General features: G+C 30.8%; 3 protein-coding genes across 3 annotated transcripts; 1 reads left to right on the top strand and 2 right to left on the bottom strand.

Moving 5' to 3' along the window:
* Nucleotides 1-3,579: 3,579 nt before the first annotated feature.
* Nucleotides 3,580-6,644, bottom strand: LOC111038535 (protein ANTAGONIST OF LIKE HETEROCHROMATIN PROTEIN 1-like). Its single transcript, XM_022321669.1, has 2 exons — nucleotides 6,421-6,644; nucleotides 3,580-4,417 (listed from the first exon to the last, which is right to left on the bottom strand). The coding sequence occupies exons 1-2, from the start codon at nucleotides 6,642-6,644 to the stop codon at nucleotides 3,580-3,582; spliced, it is 1,062 nt and encodes a 353-aa protein (XP_022177361.1).
* Nucleotides 6,645-11,498: 4,854 nt separating this feature from the next.
* Nucleotides 11,499-12,536, top strand: LOC111038534. The gene has a single exon (XM_022321668.1). It carries the CDS (start codon nucleotides 11,499-11,501, stop codon nucleotides 12,534-12,536), a length of 1,038 nt encoding a protein of 345 aa, XP_022177360.1.
* A 49-nt stretch (nucleotides 12,537-12,585) lies between these two features.
* On the bottom strand, nucleotides 12,586-15,722 carry LOC111038533 (52 kDa repressor of the inhibitor of the protein kinase-like). The gene is made up of 2 exons (XM_022321667.1): nucleotides 14,384-15,722; nucleotides 12,586-12,650 (listed from the first exon to the last, which is right to left on the bottom strand). The coding sequence occupies exons 1-2, from the start codon at nucleotides 15,720-15,722 to the stop codon at nucleotides 12,586-12,588; spliced, it is 1,404 nt and encodes a 467-aa protein (XP_022177359.1).
* Nucleotides 15,723-17,011: the final 1,289 nt, after the last annotated feature.

Genomic DNA, 17,011 nt, shown 5'->3' with positions numbered 1-17,011 from the left:
AACCGTATTGGAGTCTGCTAAGAACTCCGGATGTCTCTATGTGGGATTCGAGACGGCACAGCAGGAGCCGCTCCAGTAGTTTGCCACCGCCGTCGAGCAGGCTGATTGGTCGGAAGCTCGAGGGTTGATCCATTGGCTTCCTCGCGCCCTTGTGCAGTAACACTAGCTTGGCACACTTCCATCTCCGGGGGAACTGACCATTTATCAAGCAGGCGTTATAAGTTTCGAGGAACGTCTTAGAGCTTCGTTTAGCCGCCAACTTGATCACTTCGTTGGGGATGAAGTCAGGACCCGGTGCCTTACCCGAGGGTAGCTTCCTGACAGCTTTATTCAGTTCGTCCCCTACTAACCTAACCTAACCTAACCTAACCTCGTTCTACTATCACTTACAACCTAATTTTTCATAATTATGTTTTCAACGCTTTCCAACATCATTCACAGGTAGACGTTATTTACACGGATTTTAATAAGGCCTTTGATACCGTGAACCATGCTGTCTTAGTGAAAATCCTAAAAGATTGTGGCACTGGTGAGCGGCTTTTGTCTTGGCTTAAATCCTACCTAGTTAACAGATATTAATGGGTTAAGCTACCCAAGGTTAAATCTAACGTGCTCTTTGCCCCCTCTGGTGTTCCCTAAGGTGGACACCTGTCCCCTTTGCTTTTTCTATCTTCATCAACAGCCTGAGTAAAACACTAAATCATTGTCAAGTTTTATGTTTTGTGGACGACATCAAGCTTTTTATGCAAATAAACTCCATTGAAGACAGTCTTAAACTAAAAAGTGATTTAGGTAGATTTGTTGCTCTTTTTGTTAAATTAGGGTTATCACTGAATCTAGGTAAATGTAAAGTCATGACGTTTACTAGAATCCGCTCTCCGTTAAAGTTCTCCTACCATATTCAGGATTCAATAATTTCTCGCTGTGATGGATTTACGACGGATCTTGGGTTCAAACTCTCCAGTAACCTTGACCCTGACATAGAAATGGCTTGTTGCAAAGCTCTGAGAATGTTGGGTATAATAATGAGATTGTCAAAGGACCTTAACCTTAACCTAACTTCGTCATTGAAAGTTCTATACTGTTCGTTAGTCCGGCCAATTATTGAATAGGGTGCCATTATTTGGGATCCCCACACTAACCTTTCGTGTGGGGAGATTGATTTCCTCATAACTTTTTTTTTTTTTTAATGAATGGTGTCACCAATGAAAAAAGTTGGAAGTACGTTTCTTCGTCCATTCGCAAGTAATTATGCCAGTCTTTCGGAAACAACTTGAATTTGGTCAACAGATTAATGTGAGAATATCCGTTTCTTTTTTGTAACCAATTTTTACACCACAGTCTACGTTTACGTTTTTTAATTTTAATATTTTTCATGGCTATCAACAACCCTAAAACAGCAAGCGCATCTTCGTTGGTAGCCATGTCTCTACAATATAAAATAAATACAATAAAAAACTTGCCGCGGCCGGACAGATTCGCCGGAACGTATGGGAGCGCTGACGTTAATACTTTAATGTCATATCACTGAATACTATGGCACAATACTAAGTTTTAATGCTCAACTAATAGACTTTAATCATAACAAACAAAGTGTAATTTATAAAACTAACATTAACTATTTAAATACAACTTTAATATAAGAAAAATATTAATGTAATTAAAACAAATTGTAAAAAACATTTTGGATTAAGAAGTTGTAGTAATACTGCAACTGAGCTATGTATATTTTATTATTATTTTTAATACATATCAAAATATTTTTTGTTTTAAAAATGCTTTACTTAAAATAATTTAATTGTCTGCATATTATTAAATGTTAATTATATTTCTGTTCTGTGTTCATAAAAGATAATATTTTTAAAAAAGTTAACTGTGATGTATATTGTTTTTGTTTTCTTTTTGTTATTTTCGAATAAAATAGTAGATACAATAAGAATGTAAATACATACCTATTTATTAACTATGTAACAACAGTGATTTTTCTCTTTATATACGAAACAACTCTCACCTCCATCACAATCAAGCTTAAAGGAGATGATGAGCAAGTTTATTGTTTTAATTATGTAAAATGTATAATGATGTGTTGCAAAATCTTACAAAATAAATAAATATTTTACTATTTTATAATAAATATAGATTAAATAAAATTCATACAGAAAAAATAAAAAGATAAATATATGTGCCCATAAAATATTATAAAATGTTCTAATACAATCATAAACATCTAGCAGGTGTAGATAAATGTCTATACACTAATGTAAGTTATATGTAAATTTTTTATCGGTTCCTGCTTGTTAATTTAAAATTCAAATAATTAATATATGATTCACATACACTATTACCATATGTGACTAATAATATAATAGCTTATTAGTTATAATACTAATAAAATATTATATTATTAGTCACATATGGTAATAATATAAGTAAATCTTTTATTAATTTACTTATATTATTACCATATGTGACTAATTATATGATAGCTTAATTTGGCAAAGACCAACATTTAACTCTTAACATAGACAAAATATGCAAAATACAATTTTTATTATAACTTACTAGTATTATGAAACATATTTATACATCACTGACATTGATCTGTGACCTTTTTAGTCAAATATGAAAAACTAGAAGTCCTCAGCCAGGGTCGGACTGGCCCGGACCGCATGTCCGCGATCGTGGACTGGGCCCCCAGCTAGTTTGGGCCCCCAAACTTCATGTTCATGAATATTAAATTAAATTAAAATAAGATTACCATTTATAGTAACTGTATTTAAACATGTCTTAGGCTGGGAACACACTAGCGTTATTTTACCGCACCGTAATTTTACTGCGCGTTTTGTTAAAATACATTAAAATGTATAGAGCACAACACACGAGTGTCGCGCAGTAAAATTATGGCGCGACATTTCAAAAACTGTCGCGTGCACCTTGACTATACCGTGCGTTAAAAATACCGCGCGATAGGTATTTCCTGTTAATATGCACTGAATTAAATGAGCGGCCTCACATTGGCCGTAATAATCGCGCGGCAGTCGGACAGTTGGTTATTTTTCGTTGATTATAGTAGTCGTGCTTGTGCTAAAGCAAATTGCAATGTCAATCGATTTTAACATGTCCTCAACCGATGAAGAAATTCAGATTCCCGAAGAAGATATTTTGGACGTTGATCTTTTAATAACATCAGTAGAGGAGAGGCCGTTGTTATGGGATAAGACGTTAGATTCATACTCGGACCGAAACGAGAAAAGGAAATGCTGGAGAGACATATTTTGTATAATGAAACCGGGATTTGAAGAGCTGGATATAAAGGATCAAAAAATTATAGGTAAATTAAAAAAAATTGCTAATTATGTTTTATTAGGTATAGTGATATTTAAAATCTCAATCATAAAATATTATACAGATAAAAATAATGAAAATACTGAGTAAAATTATTGAACATGAGTTATTACTTATCATAGAATTGTTAATTAATGGTTTTTGAACTAGGTACATTATTTATAGAGCAAAGTAATTTGAATAACATTATTATAATTATTTTTGTTATATTCTATATATTTTTTATTTATCATGCTACCAAGGTACAGCTCCAACTGAAGAAAAATAATCAGCAAATGTATTTCTCATATCACTCGCTGATCGTGTGCCACGGTCAGAATATGTAGTGTTTACATCATCAAATCCGTCAATAGACAGAGTATCTTGAAAATTAATTCCATTTTTTTCGCGTACATAGTTGTGTAGAACGCAACACGCTTTTGTAATATCCACTGCTAATTCAGTTGTAACATTCATTGGTCGATGAAAAATTCTCCATTTATTGGATAGTATCCCAAACGCACATTCGACATACCTTCGTGCACGAGACAAACGATAATTAATAATCCTTCCTCCATAAGGACGTAAAACATGTTGAGAAAGACCAAATGCCTCATCTTCTACAAAAACATAATCTGCATTGATACTAGTATTCAATATTGGACAACTTTCAGGAATATTAAGTTCATTTTTTTGTAGCAGATTCCAAAATGTTGAATTTTTAAAAATCGTTGAGTCTGAATCTTTTCCAAATGATCCTATATCGACGTATACAAATTTATAGTTAGAATCAACGATTGCTAGCAAGACAATTGAGAAGTAATGTTTGTAGTTAAAATTTTGACTTCCAGTTCCTGTTGGCTTTATAATACGGATATGCTTCCCGTCTATCGCTCCTAAACAATGGGGGAAATTAGCACGTTGTTCGAACTTGGCTGCCGTATCTTTCCACATCTCCTCTGCCATAGATGGCATTTGGATATGAGCAAGTTCTTCCCAAACTACATTGCAAACTTCTCTAACAATATCCGTTGAAGCCCCTAGTTTGAATGAATAATGTAAATCTTGGAATGTACATCCGCTTCCTAGGTATCTAAAATATATAGTTTTAAATTAAAAAAATGTGGCAAGTGGATGTCTCTCTGCTGTACAGTAGGTTACAAGTGGTTACATTTTCTTGATTTTGTAAGAATTTTAACTTTTTACGGTTATCGTAAGAAAAACTTATTTAGAATCTAGTGTTGAATTTTCAAACCTTAAATATAAATAGAACAATTTTTATGAATTTTTAACCACAAAACAATTTGCAAATGTTCGATATTCTGATGACCAAACTTTGACTTAAAATGTCTATAAAAATTATAATTATAATATATCTTTTTGATTTTTTGGTTACAATATAAACTACTTATGTAAAATCTTGTTTTAAATGTTCAATCCATAGTTATAAAAACTGAACATTTTATAAATTTTTAACTACAAAACATTTTGCAAATGTTCGATGATGAATTTCGGCCAAAATTTGATGTTTATAAAAAAAAATTGGGCCAATGTATTTTTATTATTTTTGGTGTACTATTTAAACAACTTACGAAGAGTCTTGTATTAAATTTTCAAGAAATTTGTCGTTGCAACATTTTTTTTATCGATATTTAAAAAAAAAAAATTTGAGAAAACAAACAATTTCCTAGGCCTATAATTAGCCCAAAAATTAACAAAATATTTTTTAATTTTTTTGGTGTATATAAACTGGTAATATGGACATTTGGTGAAATTTTCAAACGTCTGCGGTAATTCCTTTGTGAATTACATTAAAATAAGAAAATCGTTCCCGGTGAAAATTGGTGAACATCCAATGTCTAATTTCAATCGCTCATAAAAAATTAGTTTGAGTTTCCGGTAAACTTTTTATTTTTAGAAAGGTAGAAAAACATATAGAGAATCTTGTGTTGAATTTTCAAATCTTAGATTTAAATAGAAAATTTTTTATGAATTTCCTAATTAAAAAAAACTGCATAATTTCGTGATTTTTATGTATTTTGTCGAAATTTTAACTTCTCTCCCCCTCTAAACATTTCTAACAAGCTTCTATGAGTATACAAATATAATAAATTATGATATATATTTATTAATAGGAAATAGCATCGAAAAAAAGTGGAAGCACATTAAAGATGCGTACTTTCGATCAATTAAAGAAAATAAGCCTAAATCTGGAGATGGGGCGAATAAGAAAAGAAAAAAAATTATGTTTACCATGACCAACTGGGATTTCTTATAAAAACTATTCAACCTAGACAAACCACAAGCTCTTTAAATATACAACTACAAACTGCTAATGAATCACAAATACATGATTCATCGGTTGAACTACTTGTGCAACATGAAGAATTACGTCCTAATAAATCAACAAAAAAAACTAAAAATGTTGAGGATAAATTCATCGAGTACTTGGAAGAAGCAACGAAAAAAAATAGTCACATTCAAGAAAAAGATGAACATGAAAAATTTTTTGATTCGTTACTTTCTATTGTAAGACAATTTAATGATGATCAAAGTTTGATGTTTAGAGCAGAAGTTATCAAAGTAGTACAAAAAATAAAAGATGGCCCAACCAACTCATCGGTTCAACATCAACAACCACGTCCACTGCAGCATTTCTACGAATCACCTTATAACTACTATAACTATAACTTACCATCTAATGCACCTTCTTTTTTTAGCTCATCTTCATCATCGCCACAACTTGTGTACCAACCAAATATAATTGCAGATGATCAAACATTTGCACATTGCCCAAACAGGAGTTAATTTAAATTTAAGGATTGCATTTTAAATTTTTAACAGCTATTAAAAATCATTTTATTTCTACATACATTTAACGTTATTTTATTATAAAAAAAGGTTGTTTGATTATTATTTATTATTAGTACCTATTGACCAGAGAGTTCAATGTTTATTTTATTTCAAAAATGTATACATTTCGTACAAATTATACGCCATACAGTGTACAATATTATGTTTCTATGCATTTGTTAAACTTTTTCTAAATATTTTTATAATAAAATTATAAAATAAATTGTCATGCTTATTGCTTACCTTAACGTTACAGCCAATTTTTCAGCTGGAGAAATAGCCTTCCGCAGATGTGTATCCATTTTCAAATGTTTTTCTCCCAAGTATGTGGATAGCAGCTCATCAAATGCAGAAACGCTCATACGAAAAAAATTAAAAAACTTTTCAGGATCACTTCTGAGTCCTTCAAAAAGTAAAGTAAACGCACCTTCGGATGGACGAGAACTGACCAAAGGATGAACCCACATTTTCCTGTTGATCTTTTTTTTCTTTTTTATTAATAAATGGTAACCTAAATACAAAATAATGTTTTTGTCTACTACGTCTGCCATGTTTGACATGTTATTACACACTGAAGAATTTTTGTTCAAAACGCCAAGTTGAGAAATATTGTGCGGTAAAATAACGCTCGTGTGTTGGTCGATGTTTTTACCGCGCGTTACATGCAGTAAAATGTCGCGCGGTAAAATAACGCTAGTGTGTTCCCAGCCTTAATATTTTGAAGGGCTCTTTATTAATTTTATTTTGTAAATCTAAAATTAATATTATTAACGTTTATCTAACAACTGAATCGTAATTCAGTATTAACATTATAAATTATAATAATAATTATCTTCTGGGTCCTTCTGCCTTCGACCGCACCACGTACACACACATGCACACACATACCAATATGAATACAGATATAATAGATGTATTATATAATTCGACTGCGGGCGACTATCGTTATTCCCGCAGCTATCTAAAAATTAATTTTACAAAATTGAAGAGTCTCGCTAGAGACTCCTTTCTGTGCATAAGAAACACCGATAAGAAACAGCACACAAAATAAATGTCGATAGCGAGACTATACAGCCATTAAGTTTCGTCTATGCACTCGGACCTACTCGTTAAATATATACTAACCTAACCTTATTTATCCGTGGCTTTTTTGTCGGTGGCTTTTTTATCCTAGATCCATTTGTGATTACTGATTTGTACCTAAATGACTGTATGAATATAATATTACTTATTAGTTATCAGTTAACACATGTCAAGAAGTCCCATCAATGGATGGTCTCTTCTCTCGAGCCCCTGTCTCAATTGTAAATAATTGTAATTATCAACCCGTTGTTTATTACTTATTATTTCATCTTTTCTATATTATTCTATCCTAATATCACTTAACTTTAACTTTTTATCTCGTTTATGCTCAAGCTTGCCAATAAGACGCGGCGACTGGTCGGTTATCAGTAAACATTTGATAAAATAATTACTTATTTGTTTATTTATAAAAGTATCAATATTATGATTTATGAAAATGGCCTTAAGAATAGTTAATAATAAGCATTGTTAGGATTTGTATGCAATAAAAAATTGTAAAATATGTATTTTATTTTCCAAGATATGCATTTCAATTTTAATAAGATAAATACAAAAATAAAGTCACAAAAAAAATATTTATTTATTGAAATACATTAGTGATTGGCTGTTTGTCTTAATATAATATATAGGAGAAATAAAGAAAAATAAAATAATTTAGAAATACAATTTATAATTCACTTTTACAACGTGTTACATGCTACGACCCCATATTTTTTTAAATTTTCGAAAATGAATGATCGGCGATTGGAACATAGTCTCCTCTTCGACCACTAGTTATTTGTTTTTGATTGACAACAAAATAATATACATAATAACATTTTATTTACTATACAATTTTACATAAATTCCTAATATGTGTTTGAGTATTTATATAAATAAAAATAAATCATACCTACCTTCATCCATTTCATTAGTGCGTCTCCGTGATTTTGTCGGCCTGTGGATATTTACCATCAACAGAGCCGGAGTGTGTTGGCTTTGATTGTGGACTGTTTTGCATATGATTCGTATTGGTGGCATCAACATTTAATTCTATTTTATAGAAAAAACATTTTTTTTTTTTTGTTATAAGTACATTAATATTTGTACTAACTACTACATTATTAATTATGTATATTTTAAATATAAACCTGAAAATTTTACTGGAATAGCATTTGGCATTAGACGGGTTTTCGGATCATTAGGATTCATATACATTTGCTTTTTAAATGATCTGAACAAATGTATCTTTTTTTAATGTTTTCGGACTTAACCCTTACAAGCATATGTTTCATAAAAAAATGTTTTATAGGTACATCGAATATTATTAACATATTATATGCTTAGGCCTAGGTACATTTTGTTTATTTAGTAATTATTTAGTTTCAAAAATTACTTACCCGAGTTCATAGGCGGATCTACAGGTGTGCCGGGTGTGCTAAGGCACACCCTAAAGTACAAAAAAAAAATGAATTAATAACATAACACATTCATTTAATTTCAGTTTTTTGTAAATTAAATTACGAGTGTTCAGAATAAAGAGGCCCATACACGATCAATATTATTGCTCAATATTTGATATTGACAATAATATTGACAGTGTACTGATCATATTGAAGACGTGTTCAATATATTGAAACAATCAAAATTATTTTGATATTTAATGATAGATTGTCAATATTATTGTGCTATTTGTGGCACTTATCAATACTATTGACAATATTCCGTCTGTATAGTTTTTGTTTTTGTCACGATAACAAGTGCGTGTACACGTGTTCTGTACGGTGTTACGGACGATCCTGAGATGTCCGCGCACAAATAAATAACAAACACTTCCGAACTAATTATTACTTTCTATATTTAAATTTGAAAAGAAAACTTACAATAAATTTAATGAATTAATATAATATGTTAAAAATGATCTGACAATAAAAATGTTCTGGAGAGAATCACTATGTTCTGTCTTACTACTCTAAAATCCAATTGCCACGGCTTGTTATACTAGCCGTGTCTATAGCCAGCGCTTGCCTGGAATTGCTGCCACAGCAATCCTTCCAGACAGTCACCACTGAACAATATTATTATACGCTAACTATATTATATACTAACTAATATGACCAGGGGTTCTTAACACCCTCCAACTTAAATGGAATTTAGGGACCTAATGGTTCCGAATGTTCCGTACAATATGTGTTAACAACTAAATTTTATGCTTGTAATGTCTACTTATTGATTATTCAATGTTAAAATATTCGGTATATCCGGAGAATATATTCTAATTATTCTATTTCTAAACTTAATAGCCAATCCACTAGCTACAGATATTACAGTTATTATTAAGATATACACAAGTACCATATGAAATTCCATTTGAAATATTATTAAAGGGTCTGTTGTTACCTTTTGTAATTTACTTATTTCTACTAACCTTTTGGATAAAGAATTGAAATCGTGTATGATACTTATGTCTTTTAGGTTCTGTGGAATTATATTTTTAAGACTTTCTGATAATAATAATTTATGTTTTTTATTTTCCGGGATTAAATCGGTATAGATACTTCTATTAGATCTACTTGTCGGAAATATAATGGAATAATCTGTATGGATTTCACAATCCTGTGAGGTAGTCAACCTTCCTACGCCTGAGATCTCTAATGTTACTATTTGTGGGAGTTCCACACACTTGATAGTCACTAACGTTGGTTGAGTATAAAATAACCATGCATTAGAATCCATTAACTTATCCCAAATGGGTGTTGTTAATGTTACCAATTTTATTTTACAAGTTTCTGGGATTGTCTGATATGCTAAAAGTGCTACTTCACAAAGGTTTGATCTCGAGCGGCGGTGAAATGTTTGACCACCTTTACATAATTTATAGGTTCCTAAATTTACACATGCTTCCCACTGTTTTCCTGTTAATGTGAAAAATTCCTCGTTATCATTGTTAATTACCAAATATTCAACTTCTGGTTCGATTAAAATTACTGTATTGGTAGAGTATAGAATTGGTAATGGAATAAGTCGATACACATTAAATACTTTACTTGCAACTAAGGGTATCTCAATAGAGAATATTAAGTACTCGCCTTGCACAAAAATCGTTTTTTCAGAGATTTTGAAAAGATTTGGCATGGGCTCAGGTATTAGTTCTATAGGGAGGCTATTTCCCAAGGGTAAGTTGATTTTAATTTCTGTTAATTCTTGTATCAATTTTCTGGGGGTAATTACGCTTGTGTGGATTTTGCCATCTAGTGCTGCATTTATAATGGCAATAAGATTTTGTGTTTCGTAAGCATAGTGATTTAGAGTTACCTCGAATAAAAATGCTTGTTCTAACAGCTTATTTTTGAATTCTAATCTGTTAATATTAACGATACTTTCCTTAGTCAGTCCTTGTAAATACCGTAAGTTATTTTCAAGTTTCTGATGATGCTCTGTGATTTCTTGCAAAGTATGGTTCGCGTCCAATATTTCTGCTTGTACAACTCTTGTTTTTTCTTTGACTAAATTAATATTTTTAATTTTGTTTTTGGTTAATTCCAAGATTTGTTTAAATATGAATTCGGTGTCGATTTTTGAGTATGCACCATACACAACGTTGATCAGGCGTTTGAAGGTGCCTCCCAATCCTTGGCGATTTCGAATTTCATTATTTGAGTTATACTCTATCGATAACATTGCGTTACGACGATTTATTTGGATTTCATACAAATATGGTCGGGTTGTAGTAGAAAATTAATAATCAGTAATCGCTAATCACTTATTATTATTAAACGTCCGTGGACTGTGGAGTATTGAGATAGATAAGGATAGCAATTAATAACAATATTATCTACAACCACACCAGTAGCTGCTGCTAGCTAGCTAGACGAAATACGAATATCTTCTTAACTTAACCGTAGTCCGTAGTCACTACTAGTAACCGGCTTGTTGATTGATTTCTGACTTCTTAATTGTCTTCAATAGTTCTATGCTCCCTATAACTACCTTTACAATACACATTTCAACATTTGTGAATTGTCAGATATAAATATAACAGGAAATATGAATATCCTAGAGCTTTATTCTATCTTCAACTTCTGCTAGTCAACCTTTTCGTCGCTCATGGGTCTCGTCTGTTTTTTTCTCCATGTGTGACGATTTAAACTTGTATATATCTAAATTTATTATGGGTAAACCGCAATATACTCAAAAATTCCGAAAAGATTGGTTGAATAATAATCAATTCAAAGAGTGGCTTGTAGAAGTCGAAGACGATGAAACGAAGGCCAGGTGTATTGTATATATTTAAGTATTGCAAGTGTGATATTATAGAAAAAAATTATGATCTTGCAAAACATTTGACAACCAAGAAGCACAGAACAGCATCATCAGCCTTTTCAACTTCTAGGAATCTTTCTAAATTTATGAAACCTGAAAAATCTAATAAATCTAACTCTGCTGAAGGTAGTTTGAGCTTATTCATTGCTGCCCATACTTCAATTTTACCAGTAAATCATTTGGGGGAAACACGTAAAAAGGTATTTCAGGGTAGTGATTCTGCCAATGAATTAAAACTACATCGATCCAAATGTACTGATATAATTGTAAATGTTTTGACTCCACATTTTAATTATGATCTTTTAAATAGTATTGGCAGTGGGCACTACAGTATTCTTATTGATGAGTCTACAGATATAAGTGTTATTCAATTTTTGAGAATCACAATTTTATATTTTAGTAAAGAAACTGTTGAAGTAGTTTCTACTTATTTAACATTAGTAGAAATCACTACATGTGATGCAGTGTCCATAACAAATGCAATATTAAATACATTAAAAATTAAAGGGTTGTCAATAAACAAACTAGTTGGAATAGGTACAGACAATGCGTCGGTAATGGTTGGTATCAATAACGGTGTACACCAAAAGCTTAAAGAACATAACTCCTCTTTAATATTGGTACCATGTGTGTGTCATTCTTTACAATTGGCTGTGTCTGCAGCTGCTAATGTTGCATTACCAAGGCATATTGATTTTTTATTCAAAGAAACTTACAACTGGTTTGCTCATTCAACTTTAATGCAAAATGAATATAAAACTTTATGTAAGGCAATTAATGATGGACATAGTCTATTGAAAATTATTCAGGCTTGTGGAACCAGGTGGCTATCAATTGAATCAGCTATAAATCGAATACTACAGCAATGGGTTGAACTAAAATTACTTTTTCAAATGGCACGAACTAAAGACAAATGTTACACAGCTGAAATACTTTATATCTTTATAATGACCAACAGAATTTTGTTTATTTAACATTTTTAAGTCCAGTTTTATTTGAAGTACAATCTGTTAACAAGGCATTTTAATTAAACACTGCTGATCCGCTCAAATTATTATCAACTTTATCTAATTTAGTTCGATCGGTGTCTAAAAAAAATAGTAAACCCATCTTTAAATTATAATTCAATTAATACTAAATTTTCGGAACAATATTTACACCCTAAACCATATCTATGATACAAATTTGAAAATGCTTTAAAAAATATTCCAAATTTTAAAGATGAAGATGAAAAAACACTTAGGCATAGGCGTATACATTTTACTATTGAAATTTTAAAACAACTGCAGCAGCGATTACCCAAAAATATTGAAATATTGGAAAGCATTTCAATGTTTTCTGTTAATAATAGCTTAAAAACATTAAAAGACAATTTAATTCCTTTACTAGAACTTATGAACACTAAAGAAGATATAATTGACAAAATAAATAATCAATGGGTAAATATAACATCCATACAGTGGCTGGAAAAAAATAACACAATCATTTTGGTACGAAGTATCACTGTATAAGGATGCTTCAGGTTATAATCCGTTTGCTGACCTGAGTTCGTTTGTTATTCAAATGCTGATACTTCCATGGTCCAATGCCGAAGTCGAAAGGCTCTTTAGTCAAATGAATATTATTAAAAGTAAGACGCGCAACTAAATGTTACCAAAAACGTTGGATTTAATTCTCACCATTAGATCGAGGTTAAGAAGAAAAAAAAATGTTGTTCTGATTATATTATTCCTGAATCAATAATAAAAAAAATTGGCACATTATCAGCATATACATCAGCTGATATTATAGAATTGAACAACTCCAGTGAAAACGAAGAAGAAATTGATGCAAATGATTCACTTTATTTTATTTAGTCAAGATGATTAAAAATTTTTATTTTTATACATGAAACAATATTGACATTTTTATTTAATAAAAATTTTTTTTAGCCATTTCTAGCCGTTTTTTTCATGTCTTTGACCATTGTTTGCTAACAGTTGTTGGCAACACTGGCTCTACGGTTCAGGCAATCTGGCATTCTACAGCAGAACGACCACTGGTGCAGTCGCCACTCGCCAGTCTTGTCCAAATTATTGAACTGAGTTGTAACAGTCCAGAGTCATTATTGTAAGTATTTTAATTTTAATTTTATTAATTTGTGACTATTAATTAAATATAATTGTTTTTATAATTATTACATTCAAAATAATAAGTAAGAAATTGAATAACGAATAGACTTATAAAATAATATTGCACAAGGGATTGCAGCCGTACTATTTCCACGCATACTGTTTCTTTTTAACTCATCATAATGATTGTTGTTTATAATGTATTGAACATTAAAAAAATATGGAACCATATAAATTTAATTAATTAATTTGAATTATTAACTTAACATGGCATATATCAATGTAATATATTGTTAATGTATTGTGTATACTGTGTGCTGCAATAGGCATATCATAAAAACTATATTTGTTGTAGGGTGAACCGTCCAGTTATTGAACACCCTCCTGTAATTAAACAGCGCTAACAAATGCTTTAAAATTAAGAAAACTAGGTATATAAAGTAAGGCTTGAAAATAAATAATTACTCAATTGTCACTGGTTTATAAGTTTGAATAATAAAGTGCTTATATATTTCTTAATTAAATTAAGCATAAAATAGACAAGAAAAAAATTATGAAAAAAAGAACTAACAAAAAATATAATAACAAAAATAATGAGAATAAAATATATTTTTATTTTGTCCAGTCTACTAATTGTAGTCGCTTCGGTGATGTTTTTGAAAATTGTTGTATAACTTTAAATTCGGTTAGATTTTCTTTTTTATTTATACTTGCTTGACGCTCCTCTGTCATGGTCGACCTTAAGTAGGATTTCAAACGTTTCAAAGTTGAAAATGATCTTTCTGGAGTAGCAGAAGTAATTGGCAAAGTGGCAAACAGTCTGAACAGTACCTGGATGTTTGGTAATAGATTAGTACAGTGAGGTAGTGTATCAATAACTGATTGTGGTTTGTCATAATAATTATACCACTGACATCTCCACATATGTAGTTCAGCTCTAAGACATGAACTATCACAATATGTAAGGTCTTTTTCATAAATCATAGCTGCCTTTAAAATAGAATCATCATCATAAAAACTAAAATTTGATGGAATCAGTCCTTCCAGAGGCATAACATCAGATAGTCTATCATCAAATCGTGTATGCAAAGCTTGAATTATATAATCAAGAAATGGCAAATACACTAAAATTTTAAAATATGTTTCTGGATTGGTTACATTTATATTGACTCTATGAGTTTGTCGTCCACAAACTCGTGGCATACTTATTTCGACATCAACTTTTGCTGAAAATTCAACGATATCTTTAAACATTTTTTTAAAGTTAACATCTGCATTTTCTCGAAGCTCCCCTAATGCGCATCGAACCACCATTATATCAGACAATGCCTTTGACAAATCTTGCTGCTTACTTTGCAATGATATACTAAGTTGCAATGTATATGAAAAACCAGTAACAGTGACTTCTAGTGACACTAAAAAATCACTTTTCATAATAGAATTTAAGTACAATGTGGCTTTACACGAAGTTTCAGGATTAGTATCATTCTGTAGATCTTCAAGTGCATGAACTAAGTATATGTATAAGCTCTTAAATGTTATTAGAGCATCATGACGTTCCACCCACCGAGTTTCACACAGTTTCTTTAATTTCATTTTTTTACTTTGTTCAGAATTACTAGTTGTGCCTGCTTCAATAACTGACTTTAGTTTATCAGCTCTTTTTGCAGATGCACTAAAAAAAGTAGCAACGCAAGACACGATTCCCAACATATTTATAATAGATGGAATATTACAAGCTTTAGACAGACAAAGATTTAATGAATGGCTGAAACAATGTGTGTAGAAATCAAGTGGTTGCTCATTTTGAATTAGAGCTTGAGCACCATTATTTTTCCCCGACATATTTGCACCACCATCATATCCCTGCCCTCTGAGGTTGTTTATACTTAAACGAATATCTTTAAGCTTATCTAAAATTGAATTTTTTATTGCTAAACCTGTTGTTGAGTTCATTTCAACAAAACCTACAAAATCTTCTCGTATAATCCAGCAAGATCTACATATCTTATACACAGTCATTTGTTCAATTGTACTAATATCTGTCATTTGTAGAAAACTCGATAGTTTAGCATTTTTACCAGAAAACAAAGTTTTAGAGGGAATGGATTTTTTAAGAACAATTATGCCACCGGAGGCAACAGATTTAGTCGATTATTTTGATACCACGTATGTCCATGGGTCTTACAGAATTGTTCAGCATAATCCGAATAATGGTATCAGACTTCGAAATATTGCACCACTCTATCCACCATCAATATGGAATGTCTATCAAACTACCCTTGATAATGGACATCGAACTAACAACGAAACAGAAGTGTGGAACCATCGTTTTTCAAAATTAGTAGGCCACAATCATCCTTCTATTTGGTCATTAATTAAGAAAATGAGATTAGAGTTGTCTTCAGATGAAACAAAGTTAGCCCAATTCGTAATAGGCAATTTAAGTAAAAAAAAAAAAAAATTTATGAAAAAATGCAAGAAAAATTGTATAAAATATGTAGTGATGGCTTAACACAGCGGACAATCGACGAATATTTAACAGCTATTGCTTACACAATACGATTATTTTAATTATTTATTATTTTATATTATTATATTATGAAAATTCATATGATACTTGATTTAAAATTCGTCTTTTTTATCCATGTCTTTTTTATCGGTGGCTTTTTTATCCTGTGGATTTTTTATCCCATAGCTTTTTTATCAATGGCTTATTTATCCGTGGCTTTTTTGTCCGTGGCTTTTTTATCCGGTTACCATCACAAATATACTATTCTCAAGAACATATTATATAATATTTTCGCCATACATTAATTATTTTTAAATTAAAACCAATTGAGTTATTGCTCATATATATTTATACCTCAAATGTTTATATTCATAAACAGCCAATATTGTCAGTAGACAAAATAATCTAGCCTACATGTTAAACCTATTTTGAAAATGAAGATATTCAGATTATTGCAAATTACTATTTTTCGAACACCAATATTAAAACTCCATTAGATTTTCCAATAGTTTAAAAATGCTTATATCCAATCTAATACAGCAATTCCTTCTTCAGCTCACGTGGAACGTTCATTTATTGCGGGAGGTCAGTTATTTAAGAGATTCAATGGCTGATAAAAACTTTGAAATGACTCTTTTGTTAAAATTGTATGAATATTTTACTGAAGTATAAAGTTGGCTCCTTCCTCTTATAGTTTAGTTAAAGTATTCAGAGTTAAAAATTAAATACATTCCTTGATACCATGTTATTTGTATTTAATAATTTAAAAAAATGTATAATGTATTAATAAATCAAAAGGTTTTATTTATTTCTGTATTTTGTATTC

This window comes from Myzus persicae, unplaced genomic scaffold (assembly GCF_001856785.1).
Source record: "Myzus persicae strain clone G006 unplaced genomic scaffold, MPER_G0061.0, whole genome shotgun sequence".
Classification (NCBI taxonomy): Eukaryota; Metazoa; Arthropoda; class Insecta; order Hemiptera; family Aphididae; genus Myzus; species Myzus persicae.
Note: the sequence above shows the minus strand (reverse complement) of the source record. Positions and strands in the feature narration are given on the sequence as shown.

What these genes read in the sequence shown, in the direction of transcription:
- LOC111038535 (XM_022321669.1), bottom strand. Translation starts at nt 6,644, where the DNA reads ATGTGGGTTCATCCTTTGGTCAGTTCTCGTCCATCCGAAGGTGCGTTT. An exon ending in AAATTGGCTGTAACGTTAAG is followed by an intron (nt 4,418 to 6,420) that starts GTAAGCAATAAG and finishes TATATATTTTAG; the next exon opens with ATACCTAGGAAGCGGATGTA.
- LOC111038534 (XM_022321668.1), top strand. Translation starts at nt 11,499, where the DNA reads ATGAAACGAAGGCCAGGTGTATTGTATATATTTAAGTATTGCAAGTGT.
- LOC111038533 (XM_022321667.1), bottom strand. Translation starts at nt 15,722, where the DNA reads ATGACAGATATTAGTACAATTGAACAAATGACTGTGTATAAGATATGT. An exon ending in GACAGAGGAGCGTCAAGCAA is followed by an intron (nt 12,651 to 14,383) that starts GTATAAATAAAA and finishes TATTTTTTTTAG; the next exon opens with ACACCGATCGAACTAAATTA.